The sequence below is a fragment of the Protopterus annectens genome, chromosome 9.part0, assembly GCF_019279795.1.
Source record: "Protopterus annectens isolate FY-2018-M chromosome 9.part0, PAN1.0, whole genome shotgun sequence".
NCBI classification, from domain to species: domain Eukaryota; kingdom Metazoa; phylum Chordata; order Ceratodontiformes; family Protopteridae; genus Protopterus; species Protopterus annectens.
In genome coordinates, this window is record NC_056743.1 from 831,894,836 (window position 1) to 831,919,091 (window position 24,256).

General features: G+C 37.5%; 1 protein-coding gene across 3 annotated transcripts in view; it reads right to left on the minus strand.

Moving 5' to 3' along the window:
* Nucleotides 1–24,256, minus strand: part of LOC122811577 (butyrophilin-like protein 9) — a 1,542,349-nt gene that overhangs the window by 227,413 nt on the left and 1,290,680 nt on the right. For all 3 annotated transcript variants that reach the window (XM_044083503.1, XM_044083504.1, XM_044083505.1), the window contains 2 exons: nucleotides 10,882–10,920; nucleotides 10,762–10,788 (listed from right to left, as the gene is read on the minus strand). In XM_044083503.1, coding sequence (XP_043939438.1) covers nucleotides 10,762–10,788; nucleotides 10,882–10,920 — 66 coding nt within the window. The remainder of the gene's footprint in view (nucleotides 1–10,761; nucleotides 10,789–10,881; nucleotides 10,921–24,256) is intronic.

The window sequence follows — 24,256 nt, forward strand, 5'->3', positions numbered from 1 at the left end:
AAGGCACTTTTAAGCAGTTGTAAGTGGGTTTGTGTTACAGTTTCTTATACTCAGTTAGCTTCTAGATTGCTTAACCTATGTAGGCATTGCTTACTCCCATGCAAACAGGCTTAAACCCGCTTAATGCTGCTTAAAAGTGTTTCCTTCTGCTTACCCCCACGCTAATTTCTTTTAAAGAAAAGAAAAGAAAAAAGGGTTGATAGGAAAGTAGTGAAAAAGGGGCACAGAAGGAAAGACTGTAGGGAAAATAGTTAGGGATGTGCAGGAAGGGTGTAGGGAAGGTCCATAGCTGCCCATTTCTTGTACAGCAACAGCTGTGCATATACACTGAATTTGGAGGTAGATTTGGACATTCCAACTCCTGAGAGACGGGTGAGGACAACAATAATATGTTGTGATGCCAATTAGACCAGATTACATTTGTCCAGTGGACACGTGTGTGAAATGGACAGCTATGTGTGGGACGAGAGTATTTTGGGGGGGAACACATTGCCTTTTTTTTTTTTCAGGTGAGAGTGGGATGTTGGGGAGGGATAGTAGATATATTTGGGGAGGTAGGTTGGGTAGGTTAACAGACAGGACAAACAAGATGCATGCAGAGGCGGTATATGACACGTGGGGGTAAACACCTTGATGGGGAGGGGTGTTGGAAAATCGGAAGCCCATGAGCCCCCTAGTGGAAACAGTAGGATTGAGTTACCCACCCATGGGCAGTTACTGCTGCACCTTCACAGCCCCAAAGGTGGCTGTGCTGGAGCTGAGTCAGAGAGCCAGGCCAACCTTCTAGTCGCGACACATGGCCCTCGAGCTGGTGTAGCAGATCTCCAAACTGCTAGTTGAGCTTGCTATGCACAACCCGGACCTGGCGACGGGTGACAAGGTTCCTGTCTGCTCCCGGGGGGGGGCAAGCCCCATCCCCTGAGGTGGTTCCACCTGAAGGTGGTGCAGGACCAACAGACAGGGAGGACCGGGGTTGGGCCCCAGACATGCTGGTGCCCGGTGCTTCAGCCAGCTGAGGTGGGACAGGTAGGTCAGCTGGGACTGGCCTTCCCAAGCGTGCTTTAGTCTTTATGTTTTATTAACATATGTGGGTTAGTAATAGTCAGCACATTCCAGGATTAGGTATAACAGCATGCATAGATATTCCCATTAACCCAGACACCAGATATGGAACAGTTGCATAGCAAACAGAGCACATGCATATATGGGACCAGAGTGGTAATTACAGCAGCATGCAGGTACATTGATGGCACCATGCCACCAATCTTGGAGTATTTCAGCACAGCACATGCTATGCTTATCAAACAATAGGACATATGTCCCAACATTGCAGTTAAGTCAGCACGTACCAACTGAGTTGGGTATTTAGTTTATTGTTGCAGATAAGGAGAGAAAGATGTCAACTAACAACTAGTATATTCCGGTAGTTTGCATTACTTTCCTAGTCAGTGCTGTTTTCTGTACCTTACAAGTATTAGTACACTACCCTATTGCCTTACTTTGGACAGTGGTATGGATGTCGACAACTATATACATGAACTCTGGTTTTACCTGCAGTACACACCTCTTACGTGGTATACCTGTGGAGGAATTGTTTTGTTAACACTAACTGTTTCTACACATACTCCTAGACTCCAGGTTGATGTTATGCACATACCTGTCCATCTCTCTTTGCACAGACTCTGGCCATGTCTTGACCACATACAGGTGAACCGGGACATATTTAGACTATTGCTCTCTTCAACCTTTAGTGGCTTACAACATTCTTATACAGGATTTCCTAGACAATTAAGTAACACAGTGTGGGTGACAGTGATGAGTGATACCTTATTACTCAGAGCAACTGCAACACTCACAATGCCGTACAATACCAGAGTAAACAGTACCAGTACAGGGTATCACTCTTTTATTTCTAGGCACAGTGTTCATATCTCACAGACCTGTGGGAGCAATGTTTGTTAGCACTACCTGAATGTTGCCACACAAATTACCAGAATCCACATTAGTATTATGCACATACGTCTCACTCTGTTACTGTACACACTCTAGTAACAGCTTGACAACATGGGGGTGTAGATGGGACATATTTAGCTTATTACTCTCATAACATTTTGAGGAGTTGCTAGTGTGACAGGTTTGTCCTTATAGATGTGTGAAAATCAGTTGTACTTCCTGTTTGCTGCCTAAACATCTGGGATCATCCCACTGATTTCCCAGGGGGACAGGCAGCAGATATGGGCCAATATACTGGACATTCTTGACATATCTGTACCATTGTGGGGTATGGTTCTGTATGCAGACTACTACCAGTCCCAGGATTCTAACCATGGCTGTGTGTGCTAAAAATACAACGGTTCACGTCTCAGTTGTGTGTGCTATTTGGATTTTGTTGTCTGTCTTTTCACTGTTTTCTATGTCTCTCTCTGTTGTACTAAATGACCTCTGGGGGCTTACACCAGTCATATACAGATATTCCTACACATTTTATTTATGCAGCACAGTGTGGTAACAGTGCTTAATACAACAGTACTATTAAATGACTGCAAATCTACATTACCATATACCAGAGTAAACACATGGAGTCCAGCAGTTAATTGTCAGGTTATTATGCTTTTATTTACATACAACCTATATGAGACTCATCCTGCCATATTCTCTGGTGTATGTAGTACTTGCCTTAAACAATACAGGTTTTATACAGGCAATTAACTTACTAATACTTTTAGATTTAGTTCTTATGACAGTACATGCAAGAGTATTACTAACCTGCCTCGTGTCACAACCTCTCCAAGCGACATCCATGGGCCTCCTGGTTCGCAGCCCACTCACTTGCAGCTGTGAAGGACATAAGAGGAATATTTAGCCATACCTATCCATACTATACATGAACTGGCAATTATTAAACAGGTAGTGGAGTGATACTTACACACAGCTGGGACCTCCCATGTCCTCCTAGCCTCTTGGATCCACTGATCCAAGACATACCCCTTTCGTCGCTTCAGGTCGGCATAGTGATGCCTGACCTGCTCACCAGATTGAGGTATGCCAGTGGCACTGGTGAGGTCATGGGTGAGACAGTCCCAGGCTTCTGCTTTATACTGGGAACCCTGGTACTGGCCCTGCAGGAGTCTCTGCTCATGGTGTTTGACAAGGAGTCCTGCCATGACTCTCATAGGTTCATAGGTTCATAGGTTCATACTAGGCTATCTGCCCGAGGGCATTTACAAGCCTAGCCCATAGTTTTGTGGCTTACGCCACCCCTTTAGTATGGGGAACTAAACCCATTATTTTGCTGTGCCTCTGTTGAGCAGTGACACTGAGGTAATCCCTGGGGTATATCTGCGATCTCCCATCCATTGGTCAAGATTTCTCTTGAACAAGGCCAGCGAGGTGCTCTGCCTCACATATACCGGGATTTTATTCCACAGCATAGGGAGTCTTTGGGTGATGAATCTATCCCTCCAGCACGTCCTATTAATAGCCGTGTCGAGGTTTAAGTCTCCCGCCCTTGTGGCTCTGACAGATCTAGATTTTTTGAGGTGAAGCATATTCATCAAATCTGGGTTTGACATGGCCTTGTATGTTAGGCAAAGGTCACCTCTGAGCATCTCGACTCCTGGATGCCTCAGTGCTGTGCCCGAAAGCTTACACCCTCTCCCATTCCAGACCCAGTGCTTGCAAGGGGAAGCTACAACCGGTTATGAGATGTATTCCGCCCATTGGGTTTAAATACGGCTGATTTCACAAACTTTGCTGCGATTGGACGGCTTTGAAAAGTTAAGCTATGGGTAAACCTGGTTACCTAAGGCTGGCATTGTTTAAAGGGGTATACCAATGGGCAAATGGAGTTAGCTGGCTTACACATTGCTTACACCTACTAAGCTGGCCTGTGTAATGCTTAGCATTGCTTAATATTTAATTTGCATTACATTTGTTTTTTTTAGCGTTGCCGCCTCACAGCAAGACGTTCCCCCGTTCGATTCTCAGCTACAGCGTCTTCTGTGTGGAGACATGCGTGAATGGGCATGCCTTCACTGAAAGCTGTGCATCAGGGCCAGCAACTCAGTACATAAAAATCTACTGCCAATCATTAGAGGACCGGAGTTCCACTGTGGTGACCCCTAACCGGGATAAGGCGAAACACATAACATATTTGTTGTTTGGCATTGATTTATTATTCATTACATGTTATATATGTGTCTGGTATCCATGATTCATGTGTATGTACACTGTATGGGGTTCCTTGTGTTTATTAGGGGACTTCAACACTGTTACAATTACACCTCACATCTGGGCTTACTGCAGTACTCCAGTTCACATATTTATGTTATGTAGTAGGTTATACAACATAAGACTGCATATAGATTCCTTTCATATGTTCAGTTTGATTTTCCTATAGTGAGGATTTGTTTGGTGATACCTCAATCCTATGTATTGCTGTGATGGCTTAGTGGTTAACTACTGTGACTATAGTTTACAGGGTCCTGGGTTCAACACCTGCAAAGGCTGTTTATTTTGTTTCTGCCCAGAGCAGCGGCTGTTATATACAGAGTGATTAAGGCACTGTTAAACAATTCTAAGTGGGTTTGCGCGAAGGTAAGCAATGCTAACCTCCAGTTAAATATGCTTACAGAGAGTTAGCTTCAATATTGCTTAATCTGTTTGCGCATTGCTTACCCCCATGCTTGTGGGCTTAAACCCGCTTACTAGTGCTTAAATATGCTTACTCATGCTTACTACTGCTTAATAGTGCTTACACTTGCTTACTCCTGCTTACCACTGCACTAATTTAGACAGTAATGTCTAATGGTTCTTGGGAAGGTGGAGGATTTGTAAGCTGTATGGAGTTATCATTCATTACACATTTTACCTTTCATTGGTTTCCTTGAATCCTGTGTACATATACTGTATGGGGCATGTGTGATTATCTGTGGACTTTGCAACATCATGACAATGACACCTCATATCTGCATTTAATGCAGTACTCCAGTTCACAAATATATGTTATTTAGTAGGTTATGCAACTAAAAATATTGGTCATAAAGTGATTTGACATGGAAAATGGAATGTGCTGCAAGTGGGACTCGAACCGGGAATGACTGCTCGTAAGGTGAATGCTCTACCCACTACACTATTGCTGTACTGCTTCATTTGTATATTTCTTGCTTTTTATCCTCTTCTGCCATTTAAGCTGCATTAACCATAGCTAAGCAATGGGCAAACCCACGTACCTATGGTTAAATTTAATCTGTTTCATAAAAAAAAAATAAAGAATCTTTATATTTTTTTGTTTTAACTATTGCTCTTATACACGTGGGGGGAATGTTGTTGGGGGTATGCGTATACTTATGAGCAGTCTCGCTCATTCTTTTAGGACTTGTCTGCTATTCTTCATTGCAGGGGTGCGTATATTCTGAGAGCTGTGCTCTCAGACATGCCCCCCTGCACTTTTACAAGCTCTGTGTAAGATTAGAAGCTCAGGCAGCGCGTCTTCATTTATATGCATGGTGCGCTGCCGTCCTGCTCCTAAACGTCCGCTTCCTTGCAGGACTAAGCTAGTCCTGCACAGAATTATAGTAAATCTGGGGGACTGTATGAGCCTGCAGTGCTGGCAAGGGATCTTTATTGTGTTTGTTCTTTTTAGGTGGGGCAGGAGAAGAGCCAGTAGGACAGGAATAAGTATCCCTGCTATAGTAGAGAAAGAAGCCCAATTGCCAGTAAGTATAAAGAGTCAGTTGGATAATAAGCTGTTAGACAAGTGTTCACAAGCAACATACACACACACACACACACACACACACACACACACACACACACACACACACACACACACACCCACAGTCACCTTTCAAAAGTAAAAGCACGTGTAATGCACAAAAATCTGTCAGAACTGAAAACCCCTTTTCTGAAGTGCCCTGGCAACCCCCCCCCCACAAAAAACAGCATGTACAGTTTACACAGAACAATAACAGAAAAACGTTTCCTGTCCTGTAAAACACTTTGTGATCTTTAAAACAATTAAAGGTTCTCACAAGCAGTACATTTTTACCACAAAATTAGACCCCATAAAAGAAAAATAAGCCCTACACTGGAAATAGCTGTCTTTTAAAGGAAACCTCCACTATTTTAAAAATACCAAGTTTCTTAAAAGGGTAAGAGTTTCTTTGTGTAAGAATCCCCCTATGGGGACTTATCTGCCAGAAATAAAGCTTGAAGTCAACTACTGCTCCCAAGAAGCCTCATAGCTGCTTCTTCTCAAGGTGGCAAGTACGTACTGAAATTGTCTACACTTTGACTGCTGATTTCCATTCAAGGGGCTAGCCAATCAGTAGTCACAGTGTAGGTGTGGGAGGGAGCCACTGTGTTGTGAAACTGGCTAATTATTGTATCCTAGGCTAGGCCCGATACAATCCATATAGCCAAATGTTACTGCAGCAGTGACAAACATAACTTGTTATAAAAGAATATCAGTATATTGCAGAAGGAGTTTTATACAGCTAGTATAGGATTTGTTAATAGCATAGAAAAAGAAATGCAGCAGCAAAATAGCTAACAGTATGAAGCTTCTGTTCAGCAGAGATTTATTAGGATAGATAAATAAATGTAGTAACAAAAGAGCTAACAGTGTGTTGCTTTTAATAAACAGCTTTGTTTGCATGTAGCACAATGCATTTCTGTAGAATGGTTATGGTCTAGTTGGGTTATTGAAGGGTCATGAAGTTAGCTGTGGTTTGTGGAGAAAATGGACAGAGTTTAAAAGAGATGATACTTGGGGTGGCTGGGGAATTTGGAGTGGTAGGGGAAAGAATCTGGCAGCAGACATATGTGCCAGCAGGGGATAACTGCTTTGTGCATAAACAGAAGAGGCACAGGGGACTATGTGCAGTCCAAGTGAGTAAACTAAATTAAAAAAAAAAAAAAGAAAAGTAAAAATATATTTGCTGTGCCTGTGTCAAGTATACAATTACACTACACCCCTCTGCATTTATATGTAAATTGAATATGTGTGCATAAAATACATACATACCTTGATTTAGTATTATCAATTATAGCAATGACACATAGTACAACACTACTGTACTATATTCATATAAACATAGTGATAAACTGTCTAAAAACTTCTATCATTACCTCAAATATACGGTTAACATGATATAAATGATAAATCCTGCCTTTTGTAATGATGACTCCAAGAATAGAGTAGTCATGTTGATTAGATATAACAATGTGGTCTGCTACTTGATATACAGTGGGATATGAGTGAATGTCATGGCAGATGCATGGTGAGCATGCACCTAGCTCTCTAGAACAGTGTACAAATCTCAGAGATAATAGAATGGTAACGAAATGCTTGCTATAGATGGATTTATATATATAACCTAGAAAGAAATAAAAATCTAGAAAATACTGGACACATAAACCTAAACTGACTGTAAAGTGTAGAGGTCATGCCATAACAGTGTGTATGGCTGAGAGTCAGCAGTTGGCAAAGACTAAAGCCCACCATCATGTCAGTGATCCAGCTGAAGTTCATAGATATGATACCGGTCATGCACTAAAGCACAGAGCATAAATGTCCTGGGACAAACCATGTTTAATAGTTAACAATGTGCTTAATGATCTCCAGAAAATGCAACACTGCCTAGTAGAAAGGTTATGCTTCAACAGGTAAATCATGTGAAGTAAATTCCAGCTGACTATGCAGCTAGGGATGTACCCCTTACAAAGCATATGTACCACAGACTACCCACTAAAACATAGTACTTTCATGGAAGGGGAAACTGTCCTGAAGACAACCATGTGGTTGTATTTTCTACTAAAGATAACATCTACAATTCTAAGCAAAGCAACTATTTGGTTTGATGAATGGTACCTTTTTCACAAAGGGTGCCATATGCCATCAATTGTACAGTGTACACACCTTTTAAATTACCTAGGGTACTGTAAAATTATCCCTGCCTCATAACCACGAAATCCCTAAAAGCACACATCTTTGAACTCCTACACAGTTATAGTCTTACTTAAAGTGTGAAGAATATTATGACCAACTTTGAAGTAGCTGCTACTGAAAGTATTAAAGCAAATGCCAATGAAGCTGTGTCCAAAGGTCAGTTGGTTGTTTCACTATGGGCAAAATCTGTGGTGGAATGAACAAAATTTAGTCTTAAATACATTGTAAGGCAAGTGTGTTTCTTTCCAACTGTTATTTAAAATGTTGGTTGTTCTAGAATTTATCTGTTCAGGTGAAATACTTTCTGCTTTTGTGCAGCCAAAGGAAAACATTTCCCATGGAAGGGAAGGGAAATAACTTATTCATTACTTGTGCATCTGATCTGCCATAAGTAGAGTCTTGACTCAGGAAATAACAGGGTGGACAAGTTGCAAGTATGCATGTGTACTGTGTGTACTCCATTGTTGAAGTCAAGAAAGCAGATATAAAGACAGAAATAGCTTAAATATGACAATAAAGGTGACTACAACATTAGTTTTTTTTAAAGCTGTGGGGTTACTGCTGAAGATGTAAACCTGCCAAAATGTAAATCCTACCTACATAGACTATTTCTTTTTCCACAATTTTTTTTAAGTATGCACAAGCTCATGGTGTTGTTTTGGACACTACATGATCACTATCGCTTTCTGTTTGGATTTACATTTCCAGTCATTTTGTTATCAACACTAAGTTTATGTGATTTTCAGATAGGAAATATCACTGTTAGGACAGTTCTATTCCTTACTTTGACGGTTCTTCAGTTAATGTGCACATGCAGGGTAAGTCTGGGCATCCTGTCCATAGCCTGCCTTCATGCAGTTTGATATTATGAAATGCAATTACTTATCTTCAATCTAAGACATTTGTGATGTAGGTCGAGTGTTTTTTAGCTTCGATCATCTAGTAATCCCATGTGTGTGCTTATGTATATATATATATATATATATATATATATATATATATATATATATATTTATGTTGAATCCGCGTTTATGCATTTACGCTATGTTACATGAAGTGTTTGGCTGGGATGGTGTCTGGAATTTAAGGCGAGTGAGTGTTTTTGCAAGTTACGCGTGTGGGTTAGGCTAGGGAGATGGAAGTATGAGTGCGACTGTTGCATGTGTTGGTGTTTGTGTGATGTGTGTGTGACTGTAGAATATCTGGGTGTGAGTTTTTTTTTTTTTTTTCTCCTGTTTGTACAATCTCGGAGTTGGTAAATATAAGTGGGTGGTGCAGCCCTCCACATGGGAGGCAAATGTAGTGTAGGGATGTATAGTTTGCGTGCTGTGGGTAGAATGGTGTGTGTGTCATGTGGTGTATGGTGTATGTATGTTCCTGATTTCGGCAGAGTCGTTCGCCTTTATAGTTTCAAGATACTGAAATTCGAGATTTCTGCATTTCGAGATTATAAAGGGGAACCATATATATATATATATATATATATATATATATATATATATATATACACACACACACACAATATATATATATATATATATATATATATATATATATATATATATATATATATATATATATATATATATATATATATATATACACACACACACACATATATATACATATATATATATATATATATATATATATATATATATATAGATAGATATATATATATATATATATATATATATCTCTACATACATACATACATACATACACACACACATATGCGCACACACACACACACACATGGATCTAGGACTTTTGAAAGAAAGTTCAAAAGCCAGAATCCAAAACCACCAAACACACTTTACCGAAAGTGCTTTCATCGAAAAAGCACTTTCGTTAAAGTATACTTAAAAAAAAAAAAAAAAAAACTAAATCTACCTGAATTCAAGGGGGCCAGCCCCCCTGCACCCCCTACTTTAATATTTTCACTCCGAGGTTGCACTACAGTGAGGAAAAGGGAATTGTCCCTTACCGCACCGTAGTACAACCGGAACAAGTATACTTATGCGAAAATGCTGCTTCTGTGAACAGCACTTTCGCACAAGTATGCTCACCAAATTAGGGTTCGGTGAAAGATGCAGTCGAGCATCTCTACAGATCCCATACACACACACACACATAGACACACACACACACACACACACACACACACACATGTTTCATAACATCTAAAGTTCAAAAGACTGTAAACCAAAGTATCTAAATCTCAAAATATCAGAAATGGGCATTTACTCCTTTCTCCATTGTTGTGTGATCTCAGAGTTGGTATATATCATTAGCAGTGGGTGTGGGTGTAGTAAGACCCCCCCCACTTTAAAAATGTTTACAATATTTTGAGTTTTAGATATTTTAGTTTACAGTCTTTTGAACTCACTCACTCACACACACGCACTAATAAAACTGGCCTTTGCATTCATACTTGTCACTACTTGTGTCAGAAATACTCATTTCAAATTCAGTATGCAAACAAAATGACACTGCTGAGCAATCTGCATCAATATGAACAAAGGCAAATAAAAACAACGTCTCATAAGAAGTGGTGGTAATTTGTGATACTTTACAACAACATGCAAACTTTACAGCATAGCCTAGTAATTTATGTTGCACTGTTATATGAAGCAAATATTTGATGTATTACTTGCACTGTTTTATATAGTAAATATTTGATGTATTACTTCTGATCATATTTCTTAATTCCAGAAATGCTTGTTGTCAGTTAGATAACACAAATAAACAGAGATGGGCAAACATAAAATGCTCCAGGGTAAAATAACTGTTGTAACATTTGGGATTACCTCTGTCCTTTGTTATATTATTCCAGCCTAAACAGGAAAAACAAAACAAGAATCTTACTACTATAGCATTAAACAGAGTATAAAAATATTAATACATTCCAGAAAAAAGTTCATACTTACCTTCACTTGTTATATGGCATACTCTTGGCAACATTTTTTCTAAAGTAAAATACAAAAGAAAAAAAAATGTCATATACAAGCAGTCTATCTACTTTACAGAACTGTAATTTTAAATGTTTTGATACTGACAAAGCACAAATGCCATGACATTACTTCTGAAGCAATGCTGTAACCACTACATTTGTAGTAACAGGTCTTATTAATAAGAATCGTGATTTGGGCAAGGGAACCCTAAAGCCCTGAACAAATAATTTCTGATGCGTTTAGGTCAGTTAAACGAAAGCAACTTTTATCAGGGCCTGTTCCACTAGATCCATCAAAAACAGTGTTTCTGTTGAGGGCAAGCCCCTTTGCATTCACCACACCACCAATTCCCTAAATATGCTAACTCTGAAAACTTTTACCCCTGCACCCACCACATCTCTTAACTACACTTAATCAAAGATCATACAACAGTGCGGAAAAGGAAAAGCTTCCTTAACACTACTGTTCTCTGATCTCACTGTAAAATACTTGTATATAACTTTCGATGAAAGGAATTTCCTGTTTCAAAAAATAAAGTTTTATTAAATGCACTCAATTCTATTAACTTAATATGACTCTGTGATAACAGTGATTAGCAAAATGTCCAATAGCTAATAAATCTGTACTCATACATGGTAACTACTTAAAAAAGCAAATTATCCTTGCAGAACTCTTTCTGTGAAGGCCATTTGCAGACTAGGCGTGTAACCTAATGCCATAGCATATGGCTTGGCTACTCTGACCAAAGACCATAATCCTTTTATTTTGTTTATTTGGTTAGTCTATCCTAGATGCAACAATGTGGAATGCTGATATGCCTTCAACTGAATTTCAGCCACTTTGTATGAAAATAATTGTAGTGATATATGCAAAGTGAGGGAGTGGCTTAACCCCCCTCCCCCCACATGTACTCAATTACTTTCTTTATTTGAATTTGCTGACTTTGGTAAGCCACTATCTATCACAACCATTTTCAGACCCTGACAGCTACAACATGTACTTTGTTTTTCATTTCCCCACCCAATGCTCACTTCAGGTACCGGTACAACTTGCACAAAATGGTCCCTGCATCTGCATTTTCCAGATCATGACAAGCTCCATGTTGTGATTCACAAAGGGAAGGTTCCTTTACCGAGACAACATCTACACAAAGCCCCCCCCCAGCTACGGCTCAAGGGAATGCACTTATAAGCACTGCGACAGATGAGCCAAGTGAGGCATCATCACACTGCAGCTGGGTGAAGGGTTTTCCTTTTACCTAAGCTAAAGCCCCATGCTGTCTAACTTAGGTGTGCTGTGTAGGCCATGAGGTGTAGCTTGATGGCATGCATGTCTGCAGTGGGCATTCCTCTTCAACTCACACGTCCACCACAGCACTGTGATCCTTCTATGAGCCCCAGCCTTCTCCAGGGCTCAACAGTAAGATCCACCCAGCATGCTCCTTTAATCTGTATAGGCAGTGCCATCCCTCCTTGCCTATGTCATGAAGCTCAGTGACTCGCTAATCAAACACAGGTCATCTAGGCTGTAGTTGAGGTTTTATTCAATGCTGCCATTGCAGGCTTACTCAGATTATATACTTAAATACAATAAAAGTTGAATGTATCTTCTTTGTACTAAAAGGATTTGTTGGATAATGAGAACCAAATTATTTTCAACCAAAATGAACCAAAGAAAGTCATTTTATGTAATTCCTCTCTGAGCTACACTATGTTAGTCACAAATATTTAAAGTTTCATTGGAAAGTTATGAAGCATGAAGAGGCAGATGGAAGACTGATACAAGAGCTGCAAGTACTGTTATACAGCTTCCATTCTGTAAATACAAACAGCTAACACCATGAAAAAAAGTCTTCTGTTCCACTGGAATATAGTTCTCCTTTATTGTAAAACGTTACAAATGAGCGCTTTCGTCTGCTCAGGGCAGACTTCTTCTCTTTTTCTACCCTTTTTCCTCCTGTTCCATACATCAATAATATCATACCTACATTCCACCATCCTTCTCTAGCAATGGATTCCAGGGTCTCATCTCCTTTTGCATTATATCACTGTACTTCATGCTGTCATGACAAAAGTACAAGCTGCTAATTCTACATTAACTGAATGCACCACACTGCCTCCTAGCATGAAATAATGTCAGTACATCATTGTGCTGCTACTTCAAACTCTACAGAGGTTTAGTCCCACAGTTGGACTGAATGGCCATCTAGCTTATTCTCTGACAAAAGCAGAAGATGTAGTTGAGGGTAGGAAAGTCTGTTGGGATTAGCATACTGGACTGCTCCCTACTGGCTGACTCATAGGGTTCATAGGTGTGTACTAGGCTAATGGCCCTGGGGCCTTTACAAGTCTAGCCCATAGAAGTGCCCTGGCATTGTGCCGCATGTCGTTAGTTCCCAGTGCCTCTATCAAGCAGAGCCACTGGGGTGATCTTTCTATTTCCCTTTCATTCATCAAAATTTCTCTTGAAGAGGGCTAGTGAGGTGCTCTGTTTGACATGTACTGGAAGTCTACTCCAGAGCATGGGCATTCTCTGGATTATGAACCTGTCTCTCCAGCATGGCCTGTTGATTGTGGTAATAGGGCTGAGGTCTCTGGAGCACGTGGTGCAGAGGGACTGGGATTTATTTAGATGTACAAACTTCAAACCCAACCCAGCGAAAAAAAAACAAAAACAAACTGGATGCTGGTAGCTTCTCCAAATAACAAACACAACTTTAGCGTAATACAATTTATTCAACTCTTTCGTCCAAAGGACTTCATCAGAAATACACAATTTCATACAAAACCACCATTTAATTACTAAAAACCATCAGACACAATCAAACATTAACAATGCTAATAATTAAGACCCTTATTAAATGTTAAAAGTTAAAACATTAGTTAAATCACCAGTTTCCTATTATTTAAAAAAAAAACATTTTATATTAACCAGGTCATTTAACCCTGGAAAAATTATCTGCCCCCAACATTAGTTGCCATAACGTTTCCTTCCTTTCCACTTTATTTTTAACATTGCCCCCACTCATATCATTACTAACTTGTTCAATGATAGCAAAAGAAAAATGTTGTATGTATTACAATCTCCTATATGTCTAAAAAGGACATTATTAATCTCTTTAGTCTTGATAGCACAATAATGCTCCCTAGTACGTTTATTAAGACTTACGGTCTTACCTATATAATAAGTAGAACATCATGAACACAAATCTATGTAAACAACATTAGTAGAGTTGCAATTAACACTTCCAGGAATTCTGATGGTGTAAGAAATATGATCTAAACATACATAAGGCCCCTCATGGATATACCTACAACAGTTGGAACTATAACATTTATAAGTGCCAATAGGTCAATCAGTCTTAGGAAGTGGAACTAATGCAATGTCAGTTTCTAGCAAATTTTTTATACTTGTACTCTTTTTTGTACACAAACTGAGGGGTTATTCCCAATGATTCACGTAATTCACTATTCTCTGCAATTATTTTCCAATTGTTCTTAACTGAAATAATACTTCCACTATCCACAGTCATATCAACTGCATATCTTGGTACAACTATGGATGTTTTTTTCTTTGGACAAAATGTTGTTCACTGTAATCCCATAAATTAAAATTGGTGGGAAATCTTTTTTCCTTCTAGTTTTGATTTCCAAGGCTAACTTGTCCAATAATGTCTTCCGATGGAACAGGAAACACTGCCAACGCGATGGGAATGCAGGCAATTCCCAACACAATCGCAAGGAATAAAATGAACATGAAAAAATAGTAAATCCACAGTCTGTATATTTGAAGAGAAACTGCTCCAAAAACGTTCTGTACTGGAACCACCGTTTATTGAATAAACACCAAGAAATTACCTAGGTTTCGTCCATCTCCACAGACTTCATCAGATAACAAAGAAATATACTAAGCCACTTATATAGTACCCATAAGTACCAATTGTGCAATTAATCAATCAATTTTGAAATCAATTACTCAATTAATTAACATTCATTTGTTGAAAACACAAAGCGTCACTTACAAATACAGTTAATTAAAATATTCATAGTATAGTGCATTACTTAATGCCAAATAATTTGTAAATATACTGAATGTATATATCTACTTGTGTAAATTAATATTAATATTAATATTAAATTGATGATAATACTGTATGTAAAATAAATAAATAATGTATAGATATCATCTAAAAATATATATATCTGAAAATGTATATATGTCTATGTTGTAATGTAAAATACTATGTAATGTTTATTGTTAAAAACACTTGAACCCATGATATAGTGTTGTTATAAATGTACTATCCTTTGCCATAACACTAATGATGTTTTATAAGTAAAAATGTATTATATGTTAGTTAAAAAACTTATATAAAACTTATGTGATAAATTGTTATTGTTGTTAATAATCAGCGGTGAACAAACTGTAATTTGTGTGTCACACTGAATGTACTAATTATATAAATTGTATATCATCTCCCCTTAATGTTATTAAGTCTAAGAATAGGTTTAATACTACAATATTCATTTAAACCTGGACGGTTATAGGCATTTAACATAATCTGCATTTTTAACTCTTGTGCATCTAAATCGTAGGTAGTCATCCTCCCTTGTTGATCTTTACAAATTTGTGATACCCCAAAAAACTTAAAATGGTGACTGGTGCATTGTGCAACATGTCTTGCTAAGGCATTAGTACTCTTAGACTTTTTAATGTCATTTAAATGTTCCTTAATTCTATCTCTCATATGTCTGCTTGTCTTGCCAACATAAAAGGCGTCACATAGTTGGCACAAAGCAATATATATCACGTTAGTGGAATAACAATTAAAATAACTACCTATTTTGATGTTACAATGGTTAATCTTGATACTCTTACCTGTAATAAGAATGTAGGAACACACAGAGCACCTGCCACACTTGAAATTACCTAAACGTTTGTTACGGACTACCTCCTTATTATACGATGCTCTTTCAAATAAATCCTTAAATGATGAGTCCTTTCTAAATATATATGAAATATTACCCTGAAAAAAATCTTCCTAAGTAATTGTCAGTTGCCATTAAATTCCAGTTCTTGTTAATAATGTGCTTAATGACATAAGAAATGTCGTTGAAGGTAGTAATATAAAATGGGATAGAGTTAGAATTAAAATTCACATTTAGATTGATGTCATTTTCATTAAAATTGTTAACTACATTATTATTGAAACTTAAAATAGCTTTATATATTCCTATCCTTCTCTTATATGTTACTTCCTCTAAAACATTAGTACATAATTCTTCTGGATATCCACGATTAATGAATAAGGACATCATAAATCTTAGTTCATCATGAAATTCAGATTCATTACTAACCATTCTTGCAGCCCTGACCATTTGGCCCTTAACAATGGCTTTCTGAAAATGTTTGATTTTAATATATTATTAGTTTTATCCACAGATAGCCTAACGTGTCCTTATTCATCTCATATGTGAATTTCAAAAAACAAATGCTGTTGTTGATATACTCAATAAATGCCTCCAGCAGAGCTTGATCACCATCCCAAATGAAAAACAAATCATCTAAAAATCTTGAATAAAATTTTACATGTGTATAAAATCAGTATTGAACAAATAGTGTAGTTCCCAGTAGGTCATGATAATATTAGCAAACATGGGGGCACATGCCGCCCCCATGGCTACTCCATTGACTTGCCGGTAATAATTACCTTCATAATATAAATAATTATATCTTAATACCATATCCATAGGCTTACTTAACACATTAATTTTGTCTTGGTCATATAGGTTAGTCTCAAACAGTTGCGCCTCTAACCACACCAATCCAATGTCGTGTGGTATCACAGTAAATAAATTATTAACGTCCATTGTTACAAAAATGTAACCCTGATTGTATTCAAAGGAGCTCAATTTTCCTAAAAAAATCCCATGAATCCTTAACAATATAGGTGAACTTGGCCATTCCCAACTTAAAATAATAGTCCAAGAACTGACTAATGAAATGTGTTTTGTTTCTTTTTCCGTCTACTATAGGTCTAAACTGTAGGTTTTCAAGCCCCTTATGTATTTTTGGTATTCCAAAAATGCCACTCACTACTGGATACTCATTACATAGAAAATTCCATTCAACCTCTGAAATTTCACCTTGATATAACATGTCTTTAAGTGTCAAGTCAATCTTTTTGTACGCTATGTTAATTTAGTTTAAACTAACCTCCTCATAAGATTCCCCTAATAACATAGTGGTCATGTATAAAATATAATCATTTTTGTCCACGACAACCACGCCACTACCCTTGTTGGGTTTCATAATTCTAATGCTGTTTATATTAAGAATCTTATTAAGAAAAACCTGTTCTTGATTAGTCAAATTAGTGTTCATGGGTTGTTTATAATTCATGTAAAACTGTCTTATTTCTGTTTCACTGATTTTTTCAAATACTGCTACTCTATCATTCATAGGTGGATTATAAACACTAGGTTTTGTTAATGTGTTCGCTTGAATATTAATATTGTGGTCAGTATTATTCTCTTGAAATAAAATTTTTAAATTTAACTTGCGTGTGAACAATTTTAGATCCAATAGTGAATTGACCAGATTACCTCTCTTACAGGGGACAAAATTAAAACCTTTAGAAAACAAATTCACTATGTCAGTGTCAAAAACAACTTGAGTATAGTTATATAACCTAAAGTCCAATTGACTACTGATATTATTGACAACCAGAGACTGTGTGATTTAAGCATTTACAGCATTCCTTCAGAGTTCGATGTTCATGTAGATGATAGTTTGTCGAGGGTTCAAATACAAGATATTAATGTGAATAATACTAATGTGCCGTTAGATCTGGTATTGGATGAGAACGCTAGAGCCAAACCATCAGTTGGTCATACATTTTGTGATAACGAAGCTGAAGGGGTACACGTATTGGTTAACAATTATAGTAACGTAGTTTTCAAGAATCCTACTGTTATCACGAACAGCAAAGGGGACTTTAGGTTACATAACTATACTCAAGTTGTTTTTGACACTGTCATAGTGAATTTGTTTTCTAAAGGTTTTAATTTTGTCCCCTGTAAGAGAGGTAATCTGGTCAATTCACTATTGGATCTAAAATTGTTCACACGCAAGTTAAATTTAAAAATTTTATTTCAAGAGAATAATACTGACCACAATATTAATATTCAAGCGAACACATTAACAAAACCTACTGTTTATAATCCACCTATGAATGATAGAGTAGCAGTATTTGAAAAAATCAGTGAAACAGAAATAAGACAGTTTTACATGAATTATAAACAACCCATGAACACTAATTTGACTAATCAAGAACAGGTTTTTCTTAATAAGATTCTTAACATAAACAGCATTAGAATTATGAAACCCGACAAGGGTAGTGGCGTGGTTGTTGTGGACAAAAATGATTATATTTTATACATGACCACTATGTTATTAGGGGAATCTTATGAGGAGGTTAGTTTAAACGAAATTAACATAGCGTACAAAAAGATTGACTTGACACTTAAAGACATGTTATATCAAGGTGAAATTTCAGAGGTTGAATGGAATTTTCTATGTAATGAGTATCCAGTCGTGAGTGGCATTTTTGGAATACCAAAAATACATAAGGGGCTTGAAAACCTACAGTTTAGACCTATAGTAGACAGAAAAAGAAACAAAACACATTTCATTAGTCAGTTCTTGGACTATTATTTTAAGTTGGGAATGGCCAAGTTCACCTATATTGTTAAGGATTCATGGGATTTTTTAGGAAAATTGCGCTCCTTTGAATACAATCAGGGTTACATTTTTGTAACAATGGACGTTAATAATTTATTTACTGTGATACCACACGACATTGGTTTGGTGTGGTTAGAGGAGCAACTGTTTGAGACTAACCTATATGACCAAGACAAAATTAATGTGTTAAGTAAGCTTATGGATATGGTATTAAGATATAATTATTTATATTACCGGCAAGTCAATGGAGTAGCCATGGGGGCGGCATGTGCCCCCATGTTTGCTAATTTTATCATGACCTACTGGGAACTACACTATTTGTTCAATACTGATTTTTATACACATGTAAAATTTTATTCAAGATTTTTAGATGATTTGTTTTTCATTTGGGACGGTGATCAAGCTCTGCTGGAGGCATTTATTGAGTATATCAACAACAGCATTTGGTTTTTAAAATTCACATATGAGATGAATAAGGACACAATTACATATTTAGACGTTAGGCTATCTGTGGATAAAACTAATAATATATTAAAATCAAACATTTTCAGAAAGTCTACTTTTTCAAATTCTTACTTGCATTATGCAAGTTGGCACCCTGACCACCAGAAAAAGGCCATTGTTAAGGGCCAAATGGTCAGGGCTGCAAGAATGGTTAGTAATGAATCTGAATTTCATGATGAACTAAGATTTATGATGTCCTTATTCATTAATCGTGGATATCCAGAAGAATTATGTACTAATGTTTCAGAGGAAGTAACATATAAGAGAAGGACAGGAATATATAAAGCTATTTTAAGTTTCAATAATAATGTAGTTAACAATTTTAATGAAAATGACATCAATCTAAATGTGAATTTTAATTCTAACTCTATCCCATTTTATATTACTACCTTCAACGACATTTCTTATGTCATTAAGCACATTATTAACAAGAATTGGAATTTAATGGCAACTGACAATTACTTAGGAAGATTTTTTCAGGGTAAAATTTCATATATATTTAGAAAGGACTCATCATTTAAGGATTTATTTGAAAGAGCATCGTATAATAAGGACGTAGTCCGTAACAAACGTTTAGGTAATTTCAAGTGTGGCAAGTGCTCTGTGTGTTCCTACATTCTTATTACAGGTAAGAGTATCAAGATTAACCATTGTAACATCAAAATAGGTAGTTATTTTAATTGTTATTCCACTAACGTGATATATATTGCTTTGTGCCAACTATGTGACGCCTTTTATGTTGGCAAGACAAGCAGACATATGAGAGATAGAATTAAGGAACATTTAAATGACATTAAAAAGTCTAAGAGTACTAATGCCTTAGCAAGACATGTTGCACAATGCACCAGTCACCATTTTAAGTTTTTTGGGGTATCACAAATTTGTAAAGATCAACAAGGGAGGATGACTACCTACGATTTAGATGCACAAGAGTTAAAAATGCAGATTATGTTAAATGCCTATAACCGTCCAGGTTTAAATGAATATTGTAGTATTAAACCTATTCTTAGACTTAATAACATTAAGGGGAGATGATATACAATTTATATAATTAGTACATTCAGTGTGACACACAAATTACAGTTTGTTCACCGCTGATTATTAACAACAATAAAAATTTATCACGTAAGTTTTATATAAGTTTTTTAACTAACATATAATACATTTTTACTTATAAAACATCATTAGTGTTATAGCAAAGGATAGTACATTTATAACAACACTATATCATGGGTTCAAGTGTTTTTAACAATAAACATTACATAGTATTTTACATTACAACATAGACATATATACATTTTCAGATATATATATTTTTAGATGATATCTATACATTATTTATTTATTTTACATACAGTATTATCATCAATTTAATATTAATATTAATATTAATTTACACAAGTAGATATATACATTCAGTATATTTACAAATTGTTATTTGGCATTAAGTAATGTACTATACTATGAATATTTTAATTAACTGTATTTGTAAGTGACGCTTTGTGTTTTCAACAAATGAATGTTAATTAATTGAGTAATTGATTTCAAAATTGATTGATTAATTGCGCAATTGGTACTTATGGGTACTATATAAGTGGCTTAATATATTTCTTTATGTTATCTGATGAAGTCTGTGGAGACGGACGAAACCTAGGTAATTTCTTGGTGTTTATTCAATAAACGGTGGTTCCAGTACAGAACGTTTTTGGAGCAGTTTCTCTTCAAATATACAGACTGTGGATTTACTATTTTTTCACGTTCATTTCATTCCTTGCGATTGTGTTGGGAATTGCCTGCATTCCCATCGCGTTGGCAGTGTTTCCTGTTCCATCGGAAGACATTTGAGGTTCGTTTTTTGTGTAACTTGTCCAATAAATTCAAAGGATAGCCCCTTTCTAAAAATAAGGAAATAATATATTTTACCTCACTACAAAAATTCACATCCTTACTCACCATGCACGAGGCTGTTATAAATTGACCCTTTGGGGTATTATCCTTCATAAATAATGGATGATTACTACTATAATGGACATAGCTATTAGCATAGGCGTTCTTCCTATGTATTTTACTGAAAAAAATCAATCTACTAAATCCCAGTTCAATTCCACATCCAAATAAACTTTCTTTCCTTTGTCTCCTCCAACAAATTTTAAAAAGGTGCTACTTAAATTAAGCTGTTCCAGACAGGACTCATACAAACAGGACCCTTGATGACAAAAAAAAAAATCCTCTATAAATCTACAGTAGGACATGACATTAGAAAAAAGACTTATGGTGGGCAGAATCTTTTTCCCACCCACTCCATAACCAAACCTGCAAAGGCGGGGGCTACCGGTTAATATAAAATGTTTTTTTTAACTAATAGGAAACTGGTGATTTCACTTTTAACGTTTAATAAGGGTTGTAATTATTAGCATTAATGTTTAATTGATCAAGTGTCTGATTGATGTTTTTTAGTATTTAAATGGCAGTTTTGTATGAAATTTTGTATTCCTGAAGTCCTATGGAAGAAAGCATTGAATAAATTGTCTTATGCTAAAGTTGTGTTTGTTCTTTGGAGAAGCTACCAGCATCCAGTTGTTGTTATTTTATTTCTTTAGATGTAGCATTTCTAACAGAGTTGGGTCAGACATAGCTTTGTAAGTCAAGCAGAGAATGCCTCTTAGTAGACAATATGAGAGAGAGAATAGCTGGTGTTTTTTTTTTTTTGAGTCTGTCCATGTAGGACATGTGTTTAAGGCCTAGGATTCCCTTCATGAAGTATTTTTGTAGCCTCTCCAGCTGTTGCAGGTGTCTAGTGAGGTACAAGCCAAATGGGGCATTATACTCTGACTGGTCTAATGAGAGAAGAGTAGAGAGAGATGATGACCTCTTTCTTCCCGGATGCAAAACCCTTGGTAATGAGATGTGCCACAAAGAAGGACTTTCTGACCACAGTGGCAATGTGGTGGTTGAAGGAGAGGTTGCTGTTAACTTGTGTCCCCAGATCTTTTACAATGCCTTCAGTGTTCAGTGGGCTCCCATCAATGTGGTAATTAGTGGGAACAGAGTTTTTCCCAAAGGGGATGATGACTCATTTTTTGGCATTAAGCTTAAGGCCATGGTTTGGAAACCAGTCATTGGATTCAGTGAGGCCTTTCTGTAGGACGTCTGCATCACTTGGGGAGTTAACAATGTTTCCCAACTTGCAGTCGTTTCCGAATTTGGTCAGCCAGAGTCCCTCCGTGTTGGCCTGGACGTCTGAGAAGTAGATGCCAAACAAGAGAGGACACAGGACTGATCCCTGTGGGACTCCACTTGTGACTGCTCAGCAGTCTGACTTGGAGTCTGCTACTTTCACACTGTGTGTTATATCTGTGAGCCAATTTGCAACTCACCTAACTATATAGGGGTTGATGCCTAGTTTGGTGGGTTTATCAATAATTCCTGAGTGAGAAATGGTATCAAAGGCCTTGGCCAGATCGAGGTAGCCTGTATGAACTGCCTACCTTCATCCACCACTCTGGTGACTGATTCAAAGACGTCAACCAGGTTGAGCAGGCATGATCTACCTTTCACAAAACCAAATTGGATGGGATCTAGAGTTTGGAGATTCCCTATATCCTTGATAATTAGGTCCATGATGATGCACTCCATAGTCTTACATATCAGACTTGTTAGGCTAATGGGGTGATAATTTTCCAGGGTCTGTAGTCGCTCCTGCTTTATGGAGAGGAATGACTGTAGTGGTGTGCTATTTGGTAGGGTCAAAGCCTGAGGTGAGACACTGAGTGAACAGAGCACACATATGTGGTGCCAGTTCACTTTGTAATTCATGTAGAACACAGCCAAGGATATTGTCGGGTCCTATGGAAGCTGTATTCTTGGCCTTAGACAATGCAGCATTAACCTGTGTTGCAGTAATGCAGGGTATTGAGATTGGTCCTTTGGGGGAGGGGACAGAGGAAAAGTTGTCACTGAATCTGTCGGACAGTATGTTGGCAATATCTGTTCGCTCAGTATAGCAGGTACCATTGTGCAGTAATTCATAGCAATCTGGGTATTGCCATGGAGATTCTTGATATAACTAAAGGCGGTTTTGTGGTTATTTTTAGTGTCTGCAGCAATTCTGCCTTCATAGCTGGCTTTGGAGGTTTTGATGAAGGATCTCAACTTTTGGTTGAGGCTAATAAAGGAATTTTTCCAGTCTTGGGACTTCACCTTTTTCGGCAACAGTTTCTTCCTTCTCTTGTAGAGTTTATTAATGGCAGGGGACCACCAGACTGGCTTTCTTTTTTTGGAGGAGGGTGTCTTGGTTCTGTTGGGTATGGCCCTTTCCATGTATTTGTGTACGTGTTCGTACAGTGCATTGGTGTATGATTCGGCAATCATGCATCTATTTTCCACTGGCATGTGTGCCGTGAAGTTTGCCACCTCTGTTTTTTAGGAGTCCAAAGTCAGCTTTGGAGAAGTTTTTCATGGTGGTTACCTTTGCAGGGGGTGTGGGTGAGATGTGAACTTCCATGGTGATTAGTTTGTGTTTGGATCTAACCAGGGAGGAATTGACTATTGGTGTAGAGCAATGGTTGTCCATGTTAGCAATAAGCAGGTCAAGGATGTTGCTTCTTCTAGTGGGGGTAAGAATGAGCTGGTCTAGGGCATTGGAACTTGATGAATTCCAGGAAGTGTTGGGCCAGTGCATTGGTGCTCGAGTAGTTTTCCCAGTTGATGGAGGGGTAGTTGAAGTCTCCTAGTATGAGAGTATTGGGTTGGACTTTGATAGATTCCAGGGTGCTTAGGAATGTGGAGTGAGAGTCTAGGGACATGGTTGGGGACCTATAACAGGCTATGACCTGGATTGCAAACTTACCCATTGGTCATTGTACCTGAAGTATCTCAGATGCATTATGCTGGGCTACTAGTCTGGAGGTGTGCATATCCTTTATGAATATGGAAACACCACCACCTTTGGAGCTTTAGTCCATGTTTCGGGGCCGAAAGGTGTGGAATGAGTTATAGCCTGGTAGCGCAGGGGTGTTTTCTGCCGTTTTTAACCAGGTCTCCATTACAGCATAAATGTTGATGTTCTCCATTTTGAGGAGTGCTTCAATCAAGTGCATCTTGA